The sequence below is a fragment of the Mobula birostris genome, chromosome 4 (assembly GCF_030028105.1).
Source record: "Mobula birostris isolate sMobBir1 chromosome 4, sMobBir1.hap1, whole genome shotgun sequence".
Taxonomy (NCBI): Eukaryota; Metazoa; Chordata; class Chondrichthyes; order Myliobatiformes; family Myliobatidae; genus Mobula; species Mobula birostris.
In genome coordinates, this window is record NC_092373.1 from 176,395,500 (window position 1) to 176,413,151 (window position 17,652).

The following is a 17,652-nucleotide window of genomic DNA, read 5'->3' on the forward strand; positions in this document are numbered from 1 at the left end:
ACAACCTTGCAATCAACATCACTAAGATCAAGGAATTGATGTGGATTTCAGGAAGGGGAACTCGAGGGAACACACACCAGCCCTCATCGAGGCATCAGCAGTGGAAAGGGTGGGCAGTTTCAAGTTCCTGGGTGTCAACATCTTTGACTTATCCTCGGCCCAACATTGATGTAATTGCAAAGAAGGCAGAACAGTAGCTATACTTCAATAGTAGTTGGAGAATTTGTATGTCACCAAAGACGCGCAAATTTCCGCAGATGTCCCGTGGAGAGCTCTCGAACTAACTATGTCACTGGTATGGAGGACCCACTGCACAGGATTGGAAAAAGCTGCAGAAAGTTGTAAGCTCAGGCAGCTCCACCATGGGCACCAGCTTCCCCAGCATCAAGGACATCTTCAAAAGGTGATGCCTCAAAGAGGTGGCTTCCATCATTAAGGACCCCCATCACTCAGGACACACCCTCTTCTCATTGCTACCATCAAGGAAGGACGTACTGTACAGAAGCCTGAAGAGACACACTCAGTGTTTCAGGGACAGGTTCTTCCCTCCAGCAACCAGATTTCCGAATGGAGAATGAATACATGAAGACTACCTCAGTATTTTTCCTTCTCTTTTTGGAAACACAAAATTCTGTTGATGAGCACAACAAACACAAATTTGGTTGATGAAGTGAGGGCAGGGAAGATGTTTCCCTAACTACGGAACCTATAATATGTGGTAAATATTTAACAATAAAAGAAAACTGATTAGGGCTCTGGCAAGGAGAAACTTCTTCACTTGCGGCTGGTGAATCTTTGGAATTCTCTTTCTGGGAGGCCTATGATAGCTGTCATGAATTGCAATCAAAGCATAAGCCAATAGAGTGATCAAAAGGTATAGGGACAACACAGAAAAATGGAGGTAGAACATCATCTAGAGTCTTGATGAGTGGCAGAATTGACCAGTAGGCTTGAATACCAGTCCACCTAGGTTCTCTCTCTATTTGTATGCTTTTTCCACCAACCCCTTAATACCCAGACTTCTTTCCCTTCCACGCCTTGTTCCATTTGTTCATCATCCATCCACTTGGGTTTCTTCTCCCTTGGCCTTATCTTCCTAGCTCCCCCTCCATCTGCCCAATCATCTCCCACCCCATCTGGTTCCACCTATCAGCCCCAGCCTCACTTATTTACTGACCCCCATCCCCACTCTCTCCATTCTAGCTCCTGATAGATACCCAGCCCTCACCCCCACAGACATTGCTCACCTGTTGAGTTCCACCATCATGCACAGTCTCTTGTGTTTCCACAGAGTGGTTCGTGCTCTCCCAGGGTGTGGGGTCATTTTGTGACTGCCTAACTTCCCTCTTTCTTCACTAAAATTCCCCCCGCGCCGCTGTCAATCCCTGCCGGGGATCGCAGCCCATCCCTTACAAAACTCGGTCCCCATACCCGGGCGGAGATCGGCCCCTGGTGGGGCGGGACCGCAAGAGATGGCTCCGTTGCTAGGCTGAAAGGGGGCGGGAATAGATAGGAAGAGAGGGAATAAGACGCCCTCGGACTTTTCTCACTTCCCCATTTGCCGGTGCCTCCGTCCACGGGTGAAGATGCCGCTGGAGTTCGAATTATGCCCGGGGCGCCCCATCGGCGGTCCCCACCCCTGCTTCATCATTGCCGAGATCGGTCAGAACCACCAGGGCGACATAGACATTGCCAAGAAGATGATCCGCATGGCCAAGGTGGGAGACTGGGGTTTGGGAAGGGTATAAGGGAATTGCGGAAGACTGGGGCGAGAGGAGGACCCGGGGAGAGGGAGCCGGACAAGGGGGTGAACGGGGACCGGCATCGCTTCTGCAGCCGAGCTCTAGAGCTGTCGCTGTAGCTTCAGCTGACGGGCTCTCAACTGCACCGTCGGTGTCCCGTTCCGCAGGGTTTGCCACAGTTCTGCTCCCCTACCTTCTGTGTACGAACTGTTGTCCCCCGGTGATCGCCTCCTGTATTATTTCTAATTTGTGCTCTAAAGTTTTTCAATCAATACAGCATCTTTGACGATTTTTCTAACATTAATTGCATTTTTTTTAACTGGTGAGAGGTTTTCTTTCCAAATGTGAACATAGAACACAGAAATTTACAACACATTACAGATCTTTCAGCCCACAATGTTGTGCTGACCATGCAATCTACTCTAAAAGCTGCCTAGAATTTCCCTAGCGCATAGCCCTCTATTTTTCTAAGCTCCATATACCTATTTAAGAGGCTGTTAAACGACCCGATTGTATCCGCTTCCACCACCGTCGCTGGTAGTGCATTCCACGCACCCACTCCTCTGTGTGAAAAACTTACCCCTGCCATCCTCTCGGTGTCTGTTTCCAAGCACCTTAAAATTATGGACCCTCGTGTTAGCCATTTCAGGCCTGGGGAAAAAAAAAGCCTCTGACTATCCACACGATCAATGCCTCTCATCATCTTATACACCTCTGTCAGGTCTACTCTCATCCTCCGTCGCTCCATGGGGAAAAGGCCAAGTTCACGCATCCTATTCTCATAAGGTACGCCTTCAATCCAGGCAACACCTTGTAAATCTGCTTTGCATGCTTTCTATAGTATCCACCGCCTTCCCGTAGTCAGGCGACCAGAACAGAACCGAGCACAATACCCCATGTGGGGTCTGACCAAGACCTTATAGAGCTGTAACATTACCTCACAGTCCTTGAACTCAATCCTGCGGTATGCCAACGTACCACACGCCTTCTTAACAACACTGCCAACCTGAGGTAACGTCCATGCCTCTCACAACGATTATCTCCCCTTGATATTAAACGGCATTACCATCATCATCGACACTGACTAAAACTGAACTGGACTGTCCACGAAACTACCCCGGTACATGAGCGGGTCAGAGGCTGGGCTTCCTGTATTCAGTGATTAGCCTCCTGACTTCCCGAGACCCTGTCCTCATCTGTAAGACACAAATCAGAAGTGTGATGGAACACCACTTGATGCATTTTTAAATTATTTATGCCGGTGCCCTCAGCACTCTGGCAACCTCTGGGTGGGGCAAAGTCTCTCTCCTATCTCTGATCCACCAATTATTTAAATTGACGCAATTGCCCAAGAGCATTCTTCTAATTATTTATTCTCAGTCATGCGCCCTCTGCTGGTCCAACAAATCAATACTACAATACCTAAATTTTCTTCCTGATAGGAATGACTTTCTAATCCTGCATTAAAATTGCTGCTAGTTTTACTGCTTAATTAATGTCATTTTTATATTTTGTGTTACAAACAATGTAGATTGTAGATTAGAACATACAACAGTGTAGCACTGGGCCAGAACCTTCATCTTGTGATGTTGCGTCAAACTAATTAAACTAGCACTTAAATGCCCAATTTAACTAACCTCTTCTACCTAAGCAATGCCCATATCCATCCATTCTCTGAATGTTCACGTGCTGATCTAATAATCTCTTAAATGCCTCTATTATAGATGTGTCCACCAGCACACCTGGCAGCGCTTTTCGGGCACCCATCACTCTCTGTATTTTTAAAAAGAAGCTTGCCTGCACGTATCCTTTGAGAAGAAGCATAATCAGCATTTAACTGGCAGTTTAATTTGTTTGGTCTTGCCCTATCAGAGATATTCCTGTGGTTCCATCCATCCCATATTTATCTACTATTGAAAGTTTTTCCACGGGTAAAGTGGTAAAGTGGCTCAGAGCCAAAATGCTAACTGTTTCTCTTTCTATGGCTGCTGCCTTATAATACTGACGTACCGTATACATCTTTTTCCTTGTTCTCTTTCTGGCTTTGTCCTTTTGAAGTTCTATAATCTATGATCCTGGTTTGCTGGCACTAATTACGACCTCTGTTGTGCCTAACTATTACAAGTGAACTTTTATCTGTATTCCGTTTCCTTTTGGAATTGATTCTGCTCTCCTGTGAGGAACATAATATGTGTGTTCTCCTTGCAAAACTGAGGGAGTGATCTACTATCAGGTGGCATCTTTTGGATTCGATGTAAACCCAAATATGATCTCTGGATGTTTGAGATCCAGTGGAACCACTTTGAAGAGCAGAGCAGTTATTGGTATTCTGGCAATATTATTCCCAAGCTTAATGACAAGAATCAAGTAATGTATTTTTGTCTAAGGAAGTTTGGAAGAACTTAAATTTTGTATAAATACAGGTCTTTTACAAGGTTGTACAGGGATTGAAACTTTAGATTTATGTTGGGTATTGTTTGTAAATCTCTGCTGTCTCTTTCTTTTAGGAATGTGGGGCGGATTGTGCTAAGTTCCAAAAGAGTGAGTTGGAGTACAGATTTAACAAGGCAGCTTTGGAGAGACCTTACACATCCCAACACTCCTGGGGTGCCACGTATGGTGATCATAAACGCCACCTGGAGTTCAGTCATGAACAATACAGGGAGCTGGCAAAGTATGCACAAGAGATTGGTATCTTTCTCACAGCGTCGGGCATGGATGAGGTGAGTACTGTCTGTAGGGTATTTCTAACTAATTTAATACTATTTTGTGATTTGATGCCCTGTAACATGTTGAAAAAATTTGCAGGTGCTAGATAAAAACAGAAAATATTGGAGATATTTAGTAGGTCAGGCAGCATTTTATGGGGTGAGAAATGGGACAGTAGCTCCTCATCAGTGTTAGTATCTACAGGAGGCGCTGCCTTAAGAAGGCAATATCAATAATCATCAAAGATCCCCACAATCCCCACCAACTTTTTGTAGATTCCATGGGTCAGGAGCTACAGGAGCCTGAAGTCAAACACCTGCAGGTCCAACAATAACTACTCGCCTTCAACCTTGATTTGATTCTTGACCCAACCTGCACAACCCTAATCACTATCTCAGTAGGGCAACACTGTAGTCACTTTTCACTAAAATGGATTGTGTTCTGTTCTAGTTGTGTATAATTTATGTTTAATATGGTTTTTTGTGAATGCTGCTATGTGCTTGTGGGACAGGTAGGTTTTCTATTGCACCTGTGCAATATACATATGGCAACGAACTGAACTCTGACTTTGATAATGATGATTAGATTCCTCTACCTTGGGGGAAAAAGGACTGATTATTCACATTATCCAACCCCTTAGGGCACTATAAACCCCTTCAGCCTTCCTGACTGTCCGATCTCTCCTTGTAACTGTCCTGGCAACATCTTGTGAATTCACTCTACACCCTGAAGGACATCTTTCTAGTAACCAGAAAGAATAAAAACGGTGATAAGCATAGAGACAGGCAGGCACGTCGGCATGCAGATACGTAACACTAGCAGAGAGAAGAGAGTTTGCTAGATGATAAATGGTGAAGAGTTAAATGGTTTTTTTCCCATGTTTTTTAGATGGCAGTAGAATTTCTTCATGAACTGAATGTGCCTTTCTTAAAAGTTGCCTCATTGGACACCAATAATTTTCCATATTTGGAGAAAGCTGCTAAGAAAGGTAAATGGGATATAGTAATTCCCCTCCCTGAACCTTGGGACTTCTGTTTCCACTGTTACTAATGACTTCTTTGTGTTACCAGGGCGTCCAATGGTCATCTCCAGTGGGATGCAAAGCATGGAAATAATGAGGAAAGTTTACAAAATCATGAAGGCCACCAGCACCAAGTTCTGCTTCCTTCAGTGCACCAGTGCATATCCACTAGAAGCTGAAGATGTTAACCTGCGTGTTATCACAGTCAGTACAATACACCGTGATTTCACAATGAGTAGAACACGTTAGTTAAATGACCCATTTTCCTCACCTGAGAACCGTTACTGTTCTTTCTTCCTGCTACCTCCACAGTCTGTAAAATCACGAAACAGGGAAATGGTATTCATTCTCTCTGTCCTGATGAACGGTCTCAGCCCAAAACATCAACTGATTATTGCCATCCATACGTGCAGCCTGCCTTCTGAGTTCCTCCAGCGTTTTGTGTGTTTTGTTCTAGATTTCCAACTTCTGCATAGTCATTTGTGTTTATTCATTTCCTCTGTCCAGTTAGTCCTAATTTTTTTTTTCTAAGCTGGATCTCAACAACATCTCTGCTCCTTCCCCACAGGCACACAACCTCTATCTTTCACAACTTTGCCAAGAAGTCAAATATTAAACTTGCTCCCCTCAGGCAGGGCCTTTAGTTTGCCACAGCCTCTTGGTTTATCTAAGGCCTTTGACCTTGTCCTCTGGCCAATTGTCTGTTGCCGTATAAATGCCTCCCTTGTTTCTCTGAAGGCCCAGCTCTCCCTTTCAACTCCTCAGTTCCATGTGAATTTCTAAAGCCAGACCCTGCAACTTTTGACATATTTAAGTCATGGATAATGTCTGTTTCCAAACCAAATGCGACCTACAGAAAGATTAACGTGTTGACCTTTTGGCCCCTCCAGGAATACCAAAAGGAGTTTCCAGACATTCCTATTGGATACTCTGGGCACGAGACTGGAATAGTTATAAGCATAGCAGCAGTTGCTATGGGAGCCAAAGTTGTGGAGCGTCATGTGACCCTGGACAAAACCTGGAAGGGTAATGACCACCAGGCTTCCCTGGAGCCAGATGAGTTGCGAGAACTGGTCCGCTCGATCCGCACTGTGGAGAAGGCGTTGGGCTCTCCCCTCAAACAGTTTTTGCCCTGTGAGGCAGTCTGCCATAGCAAGGTACTGAAGCCAACATTGAAGGGCAAAGCAAAAACCCCTCATCTTTTGAGGATTTGCTGATTTTCTTGCTGCGTTGATTCCTCCAGTAAGAGGTGTTTAGTTTTAAGGAGATAATACTTATGTAATGCAATGGTCTAATGTTCGGTGTGCTCCGGGGAATGAATTATGAGATAGTCCTGTTTTCCAAACACGCAACCTGTGAAATCAAGCAGAATGTGGCACAGTTACAATGTATAGTTCCTGGTGCTTTAAAGCAATAATGTTACCTTCTCTTTCTCTTGTAGCTGGGGAAGTCGGTTGTAGCCAAGGTGAATATTCCAGCAGGAACAGTCCTGACCATAGACATGATGACTGTAAAGGTTGCAGTCCCCAAAGGTGTTGAACCAAGCAACATCTTTAACCTGGTGGGAAAGAAAGTCACAGCAAACATAGGTGCAGATGAATCAATCACTGAGGACGTGATCGGAAAGCACAGTTCTTAAGATTACAGAGAGACAATGCTTAAATTAAGCCAATTAGAACTTGATTAATGCCAAGTCTGGTTGTGGGGTTATTAATTAATTAACAATTTATTCTGTAATAATCAATGAAATAAAATGATTTGCTATATCAAATTTTGAACTCCATTAGTGTCCTTTTTTTTTTGGAGTTCGGACATCACTGGCAAGGCTGGCAATTTTTGCCTGTCCAGAATTGTCCTGAGGTAATGGTGAGTTAGCCTGAGCTGCTGCAATCCTGCTGAAGATACTCTGGGAGGGGATTCCAGGATTTTAAACCCAGTGGCAATGAAGGATCAGTGATGTATTTCCAAGTCGGGCTGGTGGGAGACTGAGAGGAACCTGCAGATGGTGCTGTTCCTCCTGCATCTTTTGTCCTCAACTGTCTTGGTGATAGAGATAATGTCAATGCGTTTCATAGATGGAACACGCTGTAAAACTTGGTGACAGGGATGGTGGATTTGAGAGGTGCTGACGGGGAGCCTGGGCGATAACTTCAGTGTGTTTCACAGATGGATCACACTGTAATACACTGTAATACTTGGTGATAGAGATCGTGGATTTGAGAACTCAAACACGAGGAATTCTGCAGATGCTGGAATTTCAAGCAACACACACACAAAATGCTGGTGAACGCAGCAGGCCAAGTAGCATCTCTAGGAAGAGGTACAGTCGACGTTTCGGGCCAAGACCCTTCATCAGGACTAACTGAAAGAAGAGATAGTAAGAGATTTGAAAGTGGGAGGGGGAGGGGGAGATCCAAAATGATAGGAGAAGACAGGAGGGGGAGGGATGAAGCCAAGAGCTGGACAGGTGATTGGCAAAAGGGATATGAGAGGATCATGGGACAGGGGGCCCAGGGAGAAAGAAAGGGGGAGGGGGGGAAACCCAGAGGATTGGCAAGGGGTATAGTGAGAGAGACAGAGGGAGAAAAAGGAGAGAGAGAAAAAGAATGTGTGTATAAAAATAAATAACGGATGGGGTACAAAGGGGAGGTAGAGCATTAACAGAAGTTTGAGAAGTCAATGTTCATGCCATCAGGTTGGAGGCTACCCAGACGGAATATAAGGTATTGTTCCTCCAACCTGAGTGTGGCTTCATCTTTACAGTAGAGGAGGCCGTGGATAGACATATCAGAATGGGAATGGGACGTGGAATTAAAATATGTGGCCACTGGGAGATCCTGCTTTCTCTGGCGGACAGAGCGTAGGTGTTCAGTGAAATGATCTCCCAGCCTGCGTCGCGTCTCGCCAATATATAGAAGGCCGCACCGGGAGCACTGGACGCAGTATATCACCCCAGCCGACTCACAGGTGAAGTGTCGCCTCACCTGGAAGGACTGTCTGGGGCCCTGAATGGTAGTCAGGGAGGAAGTGTAAGGGCATGTGTAGCACTTGTTCCGCTTACAAGGATAAGTGCCGGGGGGGAGATCGGTGAGAAAGGATTGGGGGGACGAGTGGACAAGGAAGTCACGTAGGGAGCAATCCCTGCGGAAAGCGGGGGGTGGGGGGAGGGAAAGATGTGCTTAGTGGTGGGATCCCGTTGGAGGTGGCGGAAGTTGCAGAGAATTATATGTTGGACCCAGAGGCTGGTGGGGTGGTAGGTGAGGACAAGGGGAATCCTATCCTTAGTGGGGTGGAGGGATGATGGAGTGAGAGCAGATGTGCGTGAAATGGGGGAGATGCATTTGAGAGCAGAGTTGATGGTGGAAGAAAGGAAGACCCATTCTTTAAAAAAGGAGGACATCTCCCTCGTCCTGGAATGAAAAGCCCCATCTTGAGAGCAGATGCAGCAGAGACGGAGGAATTGCGAGAAGGGGATGACATTTTTTCAAGAGACAGGGTGGGAAGAGGAATAGTCCAGGTAGCTGTGAGAGTCAGTAGGCTTATGGTAGACATCAGTGGATAAGCTGTCTCCAAAGACAGAGACAGAAAGATCTAGAAAGGGGAAGGAGGAGTTGGAAATGGACTGGGTAAACTTGAGGGCAGGGTGAAAGTTGGAGGCAAAGGTAATGAAGTCAACGAGCTCAGCATGCGTGCAAGAAGCAGCGCCAATGCAGTCGTCGATGTAGTGAAAGAAAAGTGGGGGACAGTTGCCAGTATAGGCTTGGAACATGGATTGTTCCACAAAGCCAACAAAAAGACAGGCATAGCTGGGACCCATACGGCTGCCCATGGCTACACCTTTAGTTTGGAGGAAGTGGGAGGAGCCAAAGGAGAAATTATTAAGAGTAAGGACTAATTCCGCTAGATGGAGCAGAGTGGTGGTAGAGGGGAACTGGTTAGGTCTGGAATCCAAAAAGAAGCGTAGAACTTTGAGACCTTCCTGATGGGGGATGGAAGTATATAGGGACTGGACATCCATGGTGAAAATAAAGCGGTGGGGGTTAGGGAACTTAAAATCATCGAAAAAATTCAGAGCATGAGAAGTGTCATGAACATAGGTAGGAAGGGATTGAACAAGGGGGGATAAAACAATGTCGAGGTATGCAGAAATGACTTTGGTGGGGCAGGAGCAAGCTGAGACAATGGACTGGCAGGTTTGTGGATCTTGGGTAGGAGGTAGAAACAGGAAGTGCGGGGTGTGGGAAGTGGATGGGAGATCCCCTGAGTAGATTAAGTTGGTGATGGTGTGGGAGACAATGGCCTGATGCTCCCTAGTGGGGTCATTTTTGTTGGCTTTGTGGAACAATCCATGTTCTAAGCCTATACTGGTATCTGTCCCCCACTTTTCCTTCGCTACATCGACGACTGCATTGGCGCTGCTTCCTGCACGCATGCAGAACTCGTTGACTTCATTAACTTTGCCTCCAACTTTCACCCTGCCCTCAAGTTTACCTGGTCCATTTCCGACACCTCCCTCCCCTTTCTAGATCTTTCTGTCTGTATCTCTGGAGACAGCTTATCCACTGATGTCTACTATAAACCTACTGACTCTCACAGCTATCTGGACTATTCCTCTTCTCACCCTGTCTCTTGCAAAAATGCCATTCCCTTCTCGCAATTCCTCTGTCTCCGCCGCATCTGCTCTCAGGATGAGGCTTTTCATTCCAGGACGAGGGAGATGTCCTCCTTTCTTAAAGAAAGGGGCTTCTCTTCCTCCACCATCAACTCTGCTCTCAAACGCATCTCCCCCATTTCACGCACATCTGCTCTCACTCCATCCTCCCACCACCCCACTAGAGATAAGGTTCCCCTGGTCCTCACCTACCACCCCACCAGCCTCCAGGTCCAACATATTATTCTCCGTAACTTCCGCCACCTCCAACGGGATCCCACCACTAAGCACATCTTTCCCTCCCCGCCTTTCTGATTTCCGCAGGGATCGCTCCCTACGTGACTCCCTTGTCCATTCGTCCCCCTCAACCCTTCCCACTGATCTCCCTCCCGGCACTTATCCGTGTAAGCCGAACAAGTGCTACACATGCCCTTACCCTTCCGCTGTCACCACCATTCAGCGCCCCAGACAGTCCTTCCAGGTGAGGCAACACTTCACCTGTGAGTCGGCTGGGGTGATATACTGCGTCCGATGCTCCCGATGTGGCCTTCTAGATATTGGTGAGACCCGATGCAGAGTGGGAGATCGTTTCACTGAACACCTACGCTCTGTCCGTCAGAGAAAGCAGGATCTCCCAGTGGCCACACATTTTAATTCCACATCCCATTCCCATTCTGATATGTCTATCCACGGCCTCCTCTACTGTAAAGATGAAGCCACACTCAGGTTGGAGGAAGAACACCTTATATTCCGTCTGGGTAGTCTCCAACCTGATGGCATGAACATTGACTTCTCTACCTTCCGTTAATGCCCCTCCTCCCCTTCGTACCCCATCCCTTATTTATTTATTTGTTTATTTATTTATTTATTCATTCATTCATTCATTCATTCATTCATTCATTTATTTATTTGTTTGTTTATTCATTATTTCCTCTCTCTCTCTCTCTCTCTCTCTCTCTCTCTCCTTTTTCTCCCTCTGTCCCTCTCACTTGCTTATCCTCTGGTCTTCCCCCGTCTCCCTTTCTTTCTCCCTAGGCCTCCCGTCCCATGATCCTCTCCCTTCTCCAACCTTGTATCACTTTTGTCAATCAACTTTCCAGCTCTTAGCTCCATCCCTCCCCCTCCTGTCTTCTCCTATCATTTTGGATCTCCCCCTTCCCCTCCCACTTTCAAATCACTTACTAACTCTTCCTTCAGTTAGTCCTGACGAAGGGTCTCAGCCTGAAATGTCGACTGCACCTCTTCCTAGAGATGCTGCCTGGCCTGCTGCGTTCACCAGCATTTTTTGTGTGTGTTGCGTGGATTTGAGAGGTGCTGACGGGGATCCTGGGCAATAACATCAGTGTGTTTTACAGATGGAACATACTGTGCTTGCTATCTGATGGTGTGGGAGCCAATGTTTATATCACTGAAGTGGCCTGCTTTATCCTGGATGGTGCTTGAGCTGCCTGAGGGGCTGGGCCAGCACTCGCCTGGGCCGAGGGAATTGTATTTCTGTATTTCTCGTGTCTGTTAAATGGTAGAAGGTGAGAGGTGACAAGTCATTCACTATGGGGGAGGAAAGTTGCAGCTCCTTATCAGCCACTGTGTTTCTGCTTTGACCAGAAAATTAACTGGGCTACCTTCATAGGATGTTGACTGTTGGGATTTTGGGGTAACAGAGCTAGGTGCATTTGACTGTCTTATTGGGAATGGTGTTCATTCAGCCCTCCGCCTGAAGGATATCCAGGCCCACTGCCCGCACCTGTGGACTGGCTTCATTTACTGAAGTTTGAAGCCCGTGGCCATCAAACTTTACAACTCCTCCCTTGGAGGATCAGACACCCTGAGCCAATAGGCTGGTCCTGGACTTATTTCCTGGCATAATTTACATATTACTATTTAATTATTTATGGTGCAACTGTAACGAAAACCAATTTCCCTCGGGATCAATAAAGTATGACTATGACTATGAAGACTTGTGAACGGAGTTGAATTTTGTGCTATTCACAATTGACCTTGTAAACAGAAGGAAATCTGATGCTGCAGCCAAAGATTATTGGCATTAGGCTGGGATCACTGACTTCCAATAATCTCATTTTATCTTGGGCAAGATACAATTTCAATCATCAGCTTGTTCCCTTGGTGCCTGTTAACCTAATGTTTACCAGACACTGCACTGGCTCAAATAGCAAGGGCAATTGCTCCCTCCTCAATCCTGCATCTCACCTCTTTGGTCCATGTTTGGTGAGGCAGTGTAGTGATTTGCACCGCACTTTGCAGCGCCAGCTGTAATATCAGAGTTCGATTCTTGCCATTGCCATTCCCCCCATGACCAGGTGCTCAGCTTTCCTTCCATGTTCCAAAGTTGTACAAGATTAGCATTAGTGAGATCTGGGCATATTATACACACACAGAGTCATAGAGCACTTACAGCACAGAAACAGGCCCTTTGGCCCATTTAGTCCATGCCAAACTATTAATCTGCCTACTCTCATCGACTTGCACCGGACTGTAGCCCTCCATACCCTTCCCATCCATAATCTATCCAAATTTTTCCTTGGTGAATACAACTACAAATACAGAAGTATTTAAGACTCTACCCATGTCTTCTTGTTTTTTATACACAGGTAGCTCCTTTGTCCTGAAAAGGACCCAGTTTTCCCCAGCCTTTTTCTTGCTGTTTCATCGATGTAAAATGCCTTGGTGTGAAAGTTCACAAGGAAAAGTCGGGAGAATAGCATTGACAGGGAAAATGGATCAGCCATGGTGAAATGATAGAACAGACTCACTGGGCTGAATGAACTGATTTTGGTCCTCTCTCTTTGGTCTTATGGTATTATCCCTAACTTGTCTGCCAATCTTGTACTCCATGGCCTCTCCTTGTCCTCTTAATTGTTCTCAGTTCTCTCCTATACTCCTGAAGGGCCTCACCTGCTTTCAGTACAAGAGTCATAGAGCAATACAGCGCAGACACTGCAATCTACAGCAGTGTCCGAGTCACATCAATATTGCATGGTGTCAGAAGAAATCACGAAAAGCAAAGGAAGAGAAGACACATAAAAGATGTCACAGTTACAACCACTGTCGAGTTTAAGCCTACAAGGTAATCTTGCTGAAAACTGGAAAATATGGATCCAGAAGTTTGAGCTGTTTTGCACTGCTAGCAGCGTAGTTGAAAAGACGGAGAAAGTGCAATGTGCTACATTTCTGCATGTGGCGGGAAAAGAAGCAATAAAGGTTTGCAACACGTTTGTCTTCCAAGATGATGAGCAAGATAAAATTGAAGTGTTGAAGAAAACGTTTCAAGATTACTGCGAACTGAGAAAAAACCTAACATACATCCGACATATGTTTTTCACAATGGCTCAAGGACCAATAGAGACCATAGATGCCTATGTAACAGATTTGAAGAACAAGGCAAAAGACTGTGAGTTCAGACAACTGCATGACTCTTTAATACGTGACAGGATTGTATGCGGCATACGAGGTGATCAAGTGAGAGGCAGATCTTACATTAGAAAAGGTGTTTGATGTTTACTGTGCCAGCGAGATCATGTCAAGTCAGGTTAAAGTGCTCAATGAAGAGGTTGAAGTGCACAAAATAACTGTGAAAACTAACAAGAATAGGACAAAGCCAGCTCCACAGGATGATCAAAAGGAAGTTAACTGCAACAGATGTGGTTATAAACGTGGATACAGAAAATGTCCAGCCTTTGGTCAGACATGCAAGTTATGCCAGAAAAGAAATCACTTTGCAAAGATGTGCAAGTCGAAGGAGCACGCAAGGAAAATGCATGCTGTGGAAGAGAGTGAGGGCAACAGTGACAGGTTCATTGGCACAGTTGAAGTGGAACAGGAGGTATGCATCAAGAATATTGACAATGCAGAGATGGAGGATGAAGATGATTGGACTCAAGATCTGATAATAAACAGGAGGAATGTGACATTTAAGCTTGACACTGGGGCAAAGTGCAATGTAATGTCAGCAGAAACATTCAACTCACTGGACATCAGAGGAAGACTGAGAAAATCCACCTGCAAGCTTGTTGCATATTTCGGCCACAAGATGGCATGACTGGGCAAAAAGCACTCACCTGTGTGCACAAAGGTCAAAAACACAAGATCGAGTTTGAATGCTCCAGCAACACTGGGCAAAGCAACATGCACAAAGCTAGGCCTGGTGAAGCGAATCTATGGTGTTGAAAAAGAAAATGACATTCTCAAAGACTTTGATGACTTGTTTTCTGGATTAGGATGTTTACCAGGGAAACACCATATCCAGATTGATCCAATTATTGCACCAGTCGTGCATGCCCCGAGAAAGATTCCAGTAGCCCTCAGGGATCAAGTAGTGGAGGAACTACACAGAATGGAACAGATGGGAGTCATAACAAGATAAATAGAACCGACCGACTGGGTGAATAGTATGGTGACAGTGGTCACAGAAAAGAAGACGAGGATTTGCATGGATCCACAAGATCTCAACCAAGCCATCAAAAGAGATCACTATCCACTGCTCATGGTTGAAGAGGTTGTCTCCCACATGCATAATGCAAAATACTTTTCAGTGTTAGATGCAAATCAAGGCTTCTGGCAGATCAAGCTGGATGAAGAAAGTTCCAAATTATGCACTTTCAACACACCCATAGGGAGATATCGCTTCCTGCGTCTACCCTTTGGGATTTCTTCGGCATCAGAGGTATTCCAGAGATCCGTGGCACAAATGATTGAAGGCCTGGATGGGGTGGTCAACATCATTGATGATTTGCTGATATGGGGTGATACAATTGAGGAACATGATCAGAGACTGAGGAAGCTCCTGGAGAGAGCACGTGAGTACAACCTAAAACTGAACAAAAGTAAATGTAAGATCAGAACTACAGAGATCTCATACATAGGTCATGTACTCAACGCTGATGGGCTAAAACCAGATGATGGAAAGGTCAGAGCTGTGGTACAGCTACCACCACCCAAAGACAAGCAAGAACTATTGAGGTTCGTGGGCATGATACAGTATCTTGCCAAATTCATTCCCAACTTATCAGAGGTCAGCGCTCCACTCCGAAAGCTACTAGAGAGCAACACTGAATGGCATTGGGAAGACAAACAAAAGAAAAGTTTTGACACATTGAAGCGGTTGGTTACCAATGCACCAGTACTAAAGTTCTATGTCAATAAACCAGTGACGATGTCTGTGGATGCCAGTTCGGAGGGAATAGGAGCTGTTATACTGCAGGATGGGAGGCCTGTGGCGTATGGATCATGAACGCTTACGGACTGTCAATGCTGATATGCTCAAATTGAGAAGGAATTACTTACCATAGTTTATGGGTGTGAGAAGTTCCACCAATATGTATATGGCAAAGAAATCCAGGTTGAGAGTGATCACAAACCACTTGAGAGCATCTTCAAAAAGCTACTCCACCAAGCTCCTATGGGGCTGCAAAGGATGCTTCTCAGGCTACAGAGGTACACTCTCACAGTCACCTATAAGCCAGGAAAAGAACTGTACATCGCTGATGCTTTGAGCCGTGCTTACCTCAAAGAGCAAAAGGAAGAGTTGCTAGGAAGAGAGCTGAAGGTCAATTGGGTTACACCTCAGCTACCCATCTCTGAGGAGAAGTTGAACATGTCCAGAAAGCGACTGCAGATGATCCTGAAATGCAAGTGCTAAGAGACATTACAATGAATGGATGGCCAACAGAAAGAAAAGATGTTCCAAAGGAAATGCAGAAATACTGGACTTTTTATGAGGAAATCAGCTATGCATCAGGACTAATGTTCAAAACGGTAGAACTCATCGTACCAAACCAAATGAAACAGGAAATGCTCAACAGAATTCATGAGTCACACCTGGGGATAGTGAAATGTAAAGAAAGAGCAAGGGACATTCTCTATTGGCCAGGCATGTCAACTCAGATAGAAGACATTGTGTCTCAGTGTGCTGTCTGTAATGAAAACAAAAACAGCAATCCAAGAGAGCCTCTGCTTTTCCACCCACTACCAGGAAGACCATGGGAGAAGATTGGCACAGATCTCTTTCACTACAATGGTGCAGAATATCTGCTTTGTGTGAAATTTCAAAATATCCGGAGATCACCAAGTTAAGTGACACGTCCAGTCGAGGTGTCATTATCGCAATGAAGTCGGCATTTGCAAGACATGGTGTTCCAGATATTGTCGTTAGTGACAATGGTCCACAATATGCCAGTGGTGAGTTCAGAGGGTTCTCAGAAAGCTGGGGATTCCAACATGTTACTTCCAGTCCAGAGCACGCTCAGTCTAATGGACAAGCAGAGAGAACCGTACAAACTGTCAAGAACATGCTCAAGAAGGCACAAAGCAGCAACGGTGACCCTTACATTGCTCTGCTTGAATACCGCAACACACCGATTGAGGGTGTGGGGTTCTCTCCTGCGCAGCTGTTGATGGGACGTCGTCTGAAGTCCAAACTGCCAACATCCACAACTCTACTGACTCCTGAAGGTAATGCTCAAGTACATGACAAGCAAAAGTACAAGCAAATAAAGCAAAAGAGCTACTATGACAGACATACAAGACAGTTGCCAGATCTACATACAGGTGAAAATGTCAGGATACAGAGAGAGGACACTTGGCAACCAGCTGTGGTTGTGAACAGACATCAGCAACCAAGATCCTTCATAGTTCACACGCCGGATGGAAGAGTCTCCAGGAGGAACAGGAAGCATCTGCTGAAGACAGGCGAGAGGGAGTTTCCACGTACAGATGCACAGGACATTTCCACAGATACAGACATGGAAACAAAGGACACCAAGAGTGATGCAGACCCCAAAGACACAGAGGTCACTCGAGAGACCGACACGGATGAAGGACAAGCACAGTCACAGTTGTATCACACACGGTCTGGGAGACAAGTCAAACTTCCAGCTAGATACAGAGACTAGACATACAGTTTGAGGCAAAGTCACACATGTCATAAGTTCCAAGGTGTGAAATAAAAGGGTTATTAATCTATGTTAGTGAAAGAAAATACACTGCTGTTAGTATTGTAAGATACAATGCAGAATACAGTACAAGAAGGTAAGTTTTTTTAGTTTATGTCATGGTTGTTGCACTGTAGGAAAGGCATACCTAGAGCATTGTTTTGGTAATTCACGGTGTTGTAAAAAGAAAAAAAAATCTTGAGGAGGGGGATGTAATGTATTGTGTGAGTATTCATAGCGTCAGAGTGCGTATGACGTCAGGACGTGGAGAGGTAAAAATAGAAGTCTGGTGAATAAACATTGTTTGTTCAATCTACAGCGGTGTCCGAGTCACACCAATATTACGCAGACCACCCTTATCCCTTAGAACTTTAGGCCATAGGCACTATTTACAAAATACTCTCCCACGGGCACTTCACCTGACTGCTGGCTTCAATCTTTCGGGTTAGGCCCAGTACTGCCGCTTTTCAGATGCGTCCATGAACTTGGCTCAAAAGCCTCTCCTAGGTGCTCTTGAAATTCCCTACTTCTCTAACTCTCGTCTACACTTGTAATTTGCCTGCATACCTGCTCATTTATCTT

At 45.5% G+C, this 17,652-nt stretch overlaps 1 protein-coding gene across 1 annotated transcript; it reads left to right on the top strand.

The window, feature by feature from the left end:
* Positions 1–1,570: 1,570 nt before the first annotated feature.
* LOC140196082 (N-acetylneuraminate-9-phosphate synthase-like) lies at positions 1,571–7,201 on the top strand. The gene is made up of 6 exons (XM_072254791.1): positions 1,571–1,718; positions 4,250–4,465; positions 5,340–5,439; positions 5,522–5,676; positions 6,363–6,629; positions 6,914–7,201. The coding sequence occupies exons 1-6, from the start codon at positions 1,587–1,589 to the stop codon at positions 7,109–7,111; spliced, it is 1,068 nt and encodes a 355-aa protein (XP_072110892.1). The 5' UTR covers positions 1,571–1,586; the 3' UTR covers positions 7,112–7,201.
* Positions 7,202–17,652: the final 10,451 nt, after the last annotated feature.

Coding starts and splice junctions, on each gene's coding strand:
- LOC140196082 (XM_072254791.1), top strand. CDS start 1,587: ATGCCGCTGGAGTTCGAATTATGCCCGGGGCGCCCCATCGGCGGTCCC. Junction 1,719..4,249: donor AGATGATCCGCATGGCCAAG/GTGGGAGACTGG, acceptor TCTTTCTTTTAG/GAATGTGGGGCGGATTGTGC. Junction 6,630..6,913: donor AGGCAGTCTGCCATAGCAAG/GTACTGAAGCCA, acceptor TTTCTCTTGTAG/CTGGGGAAGTCGGTTGTAGC.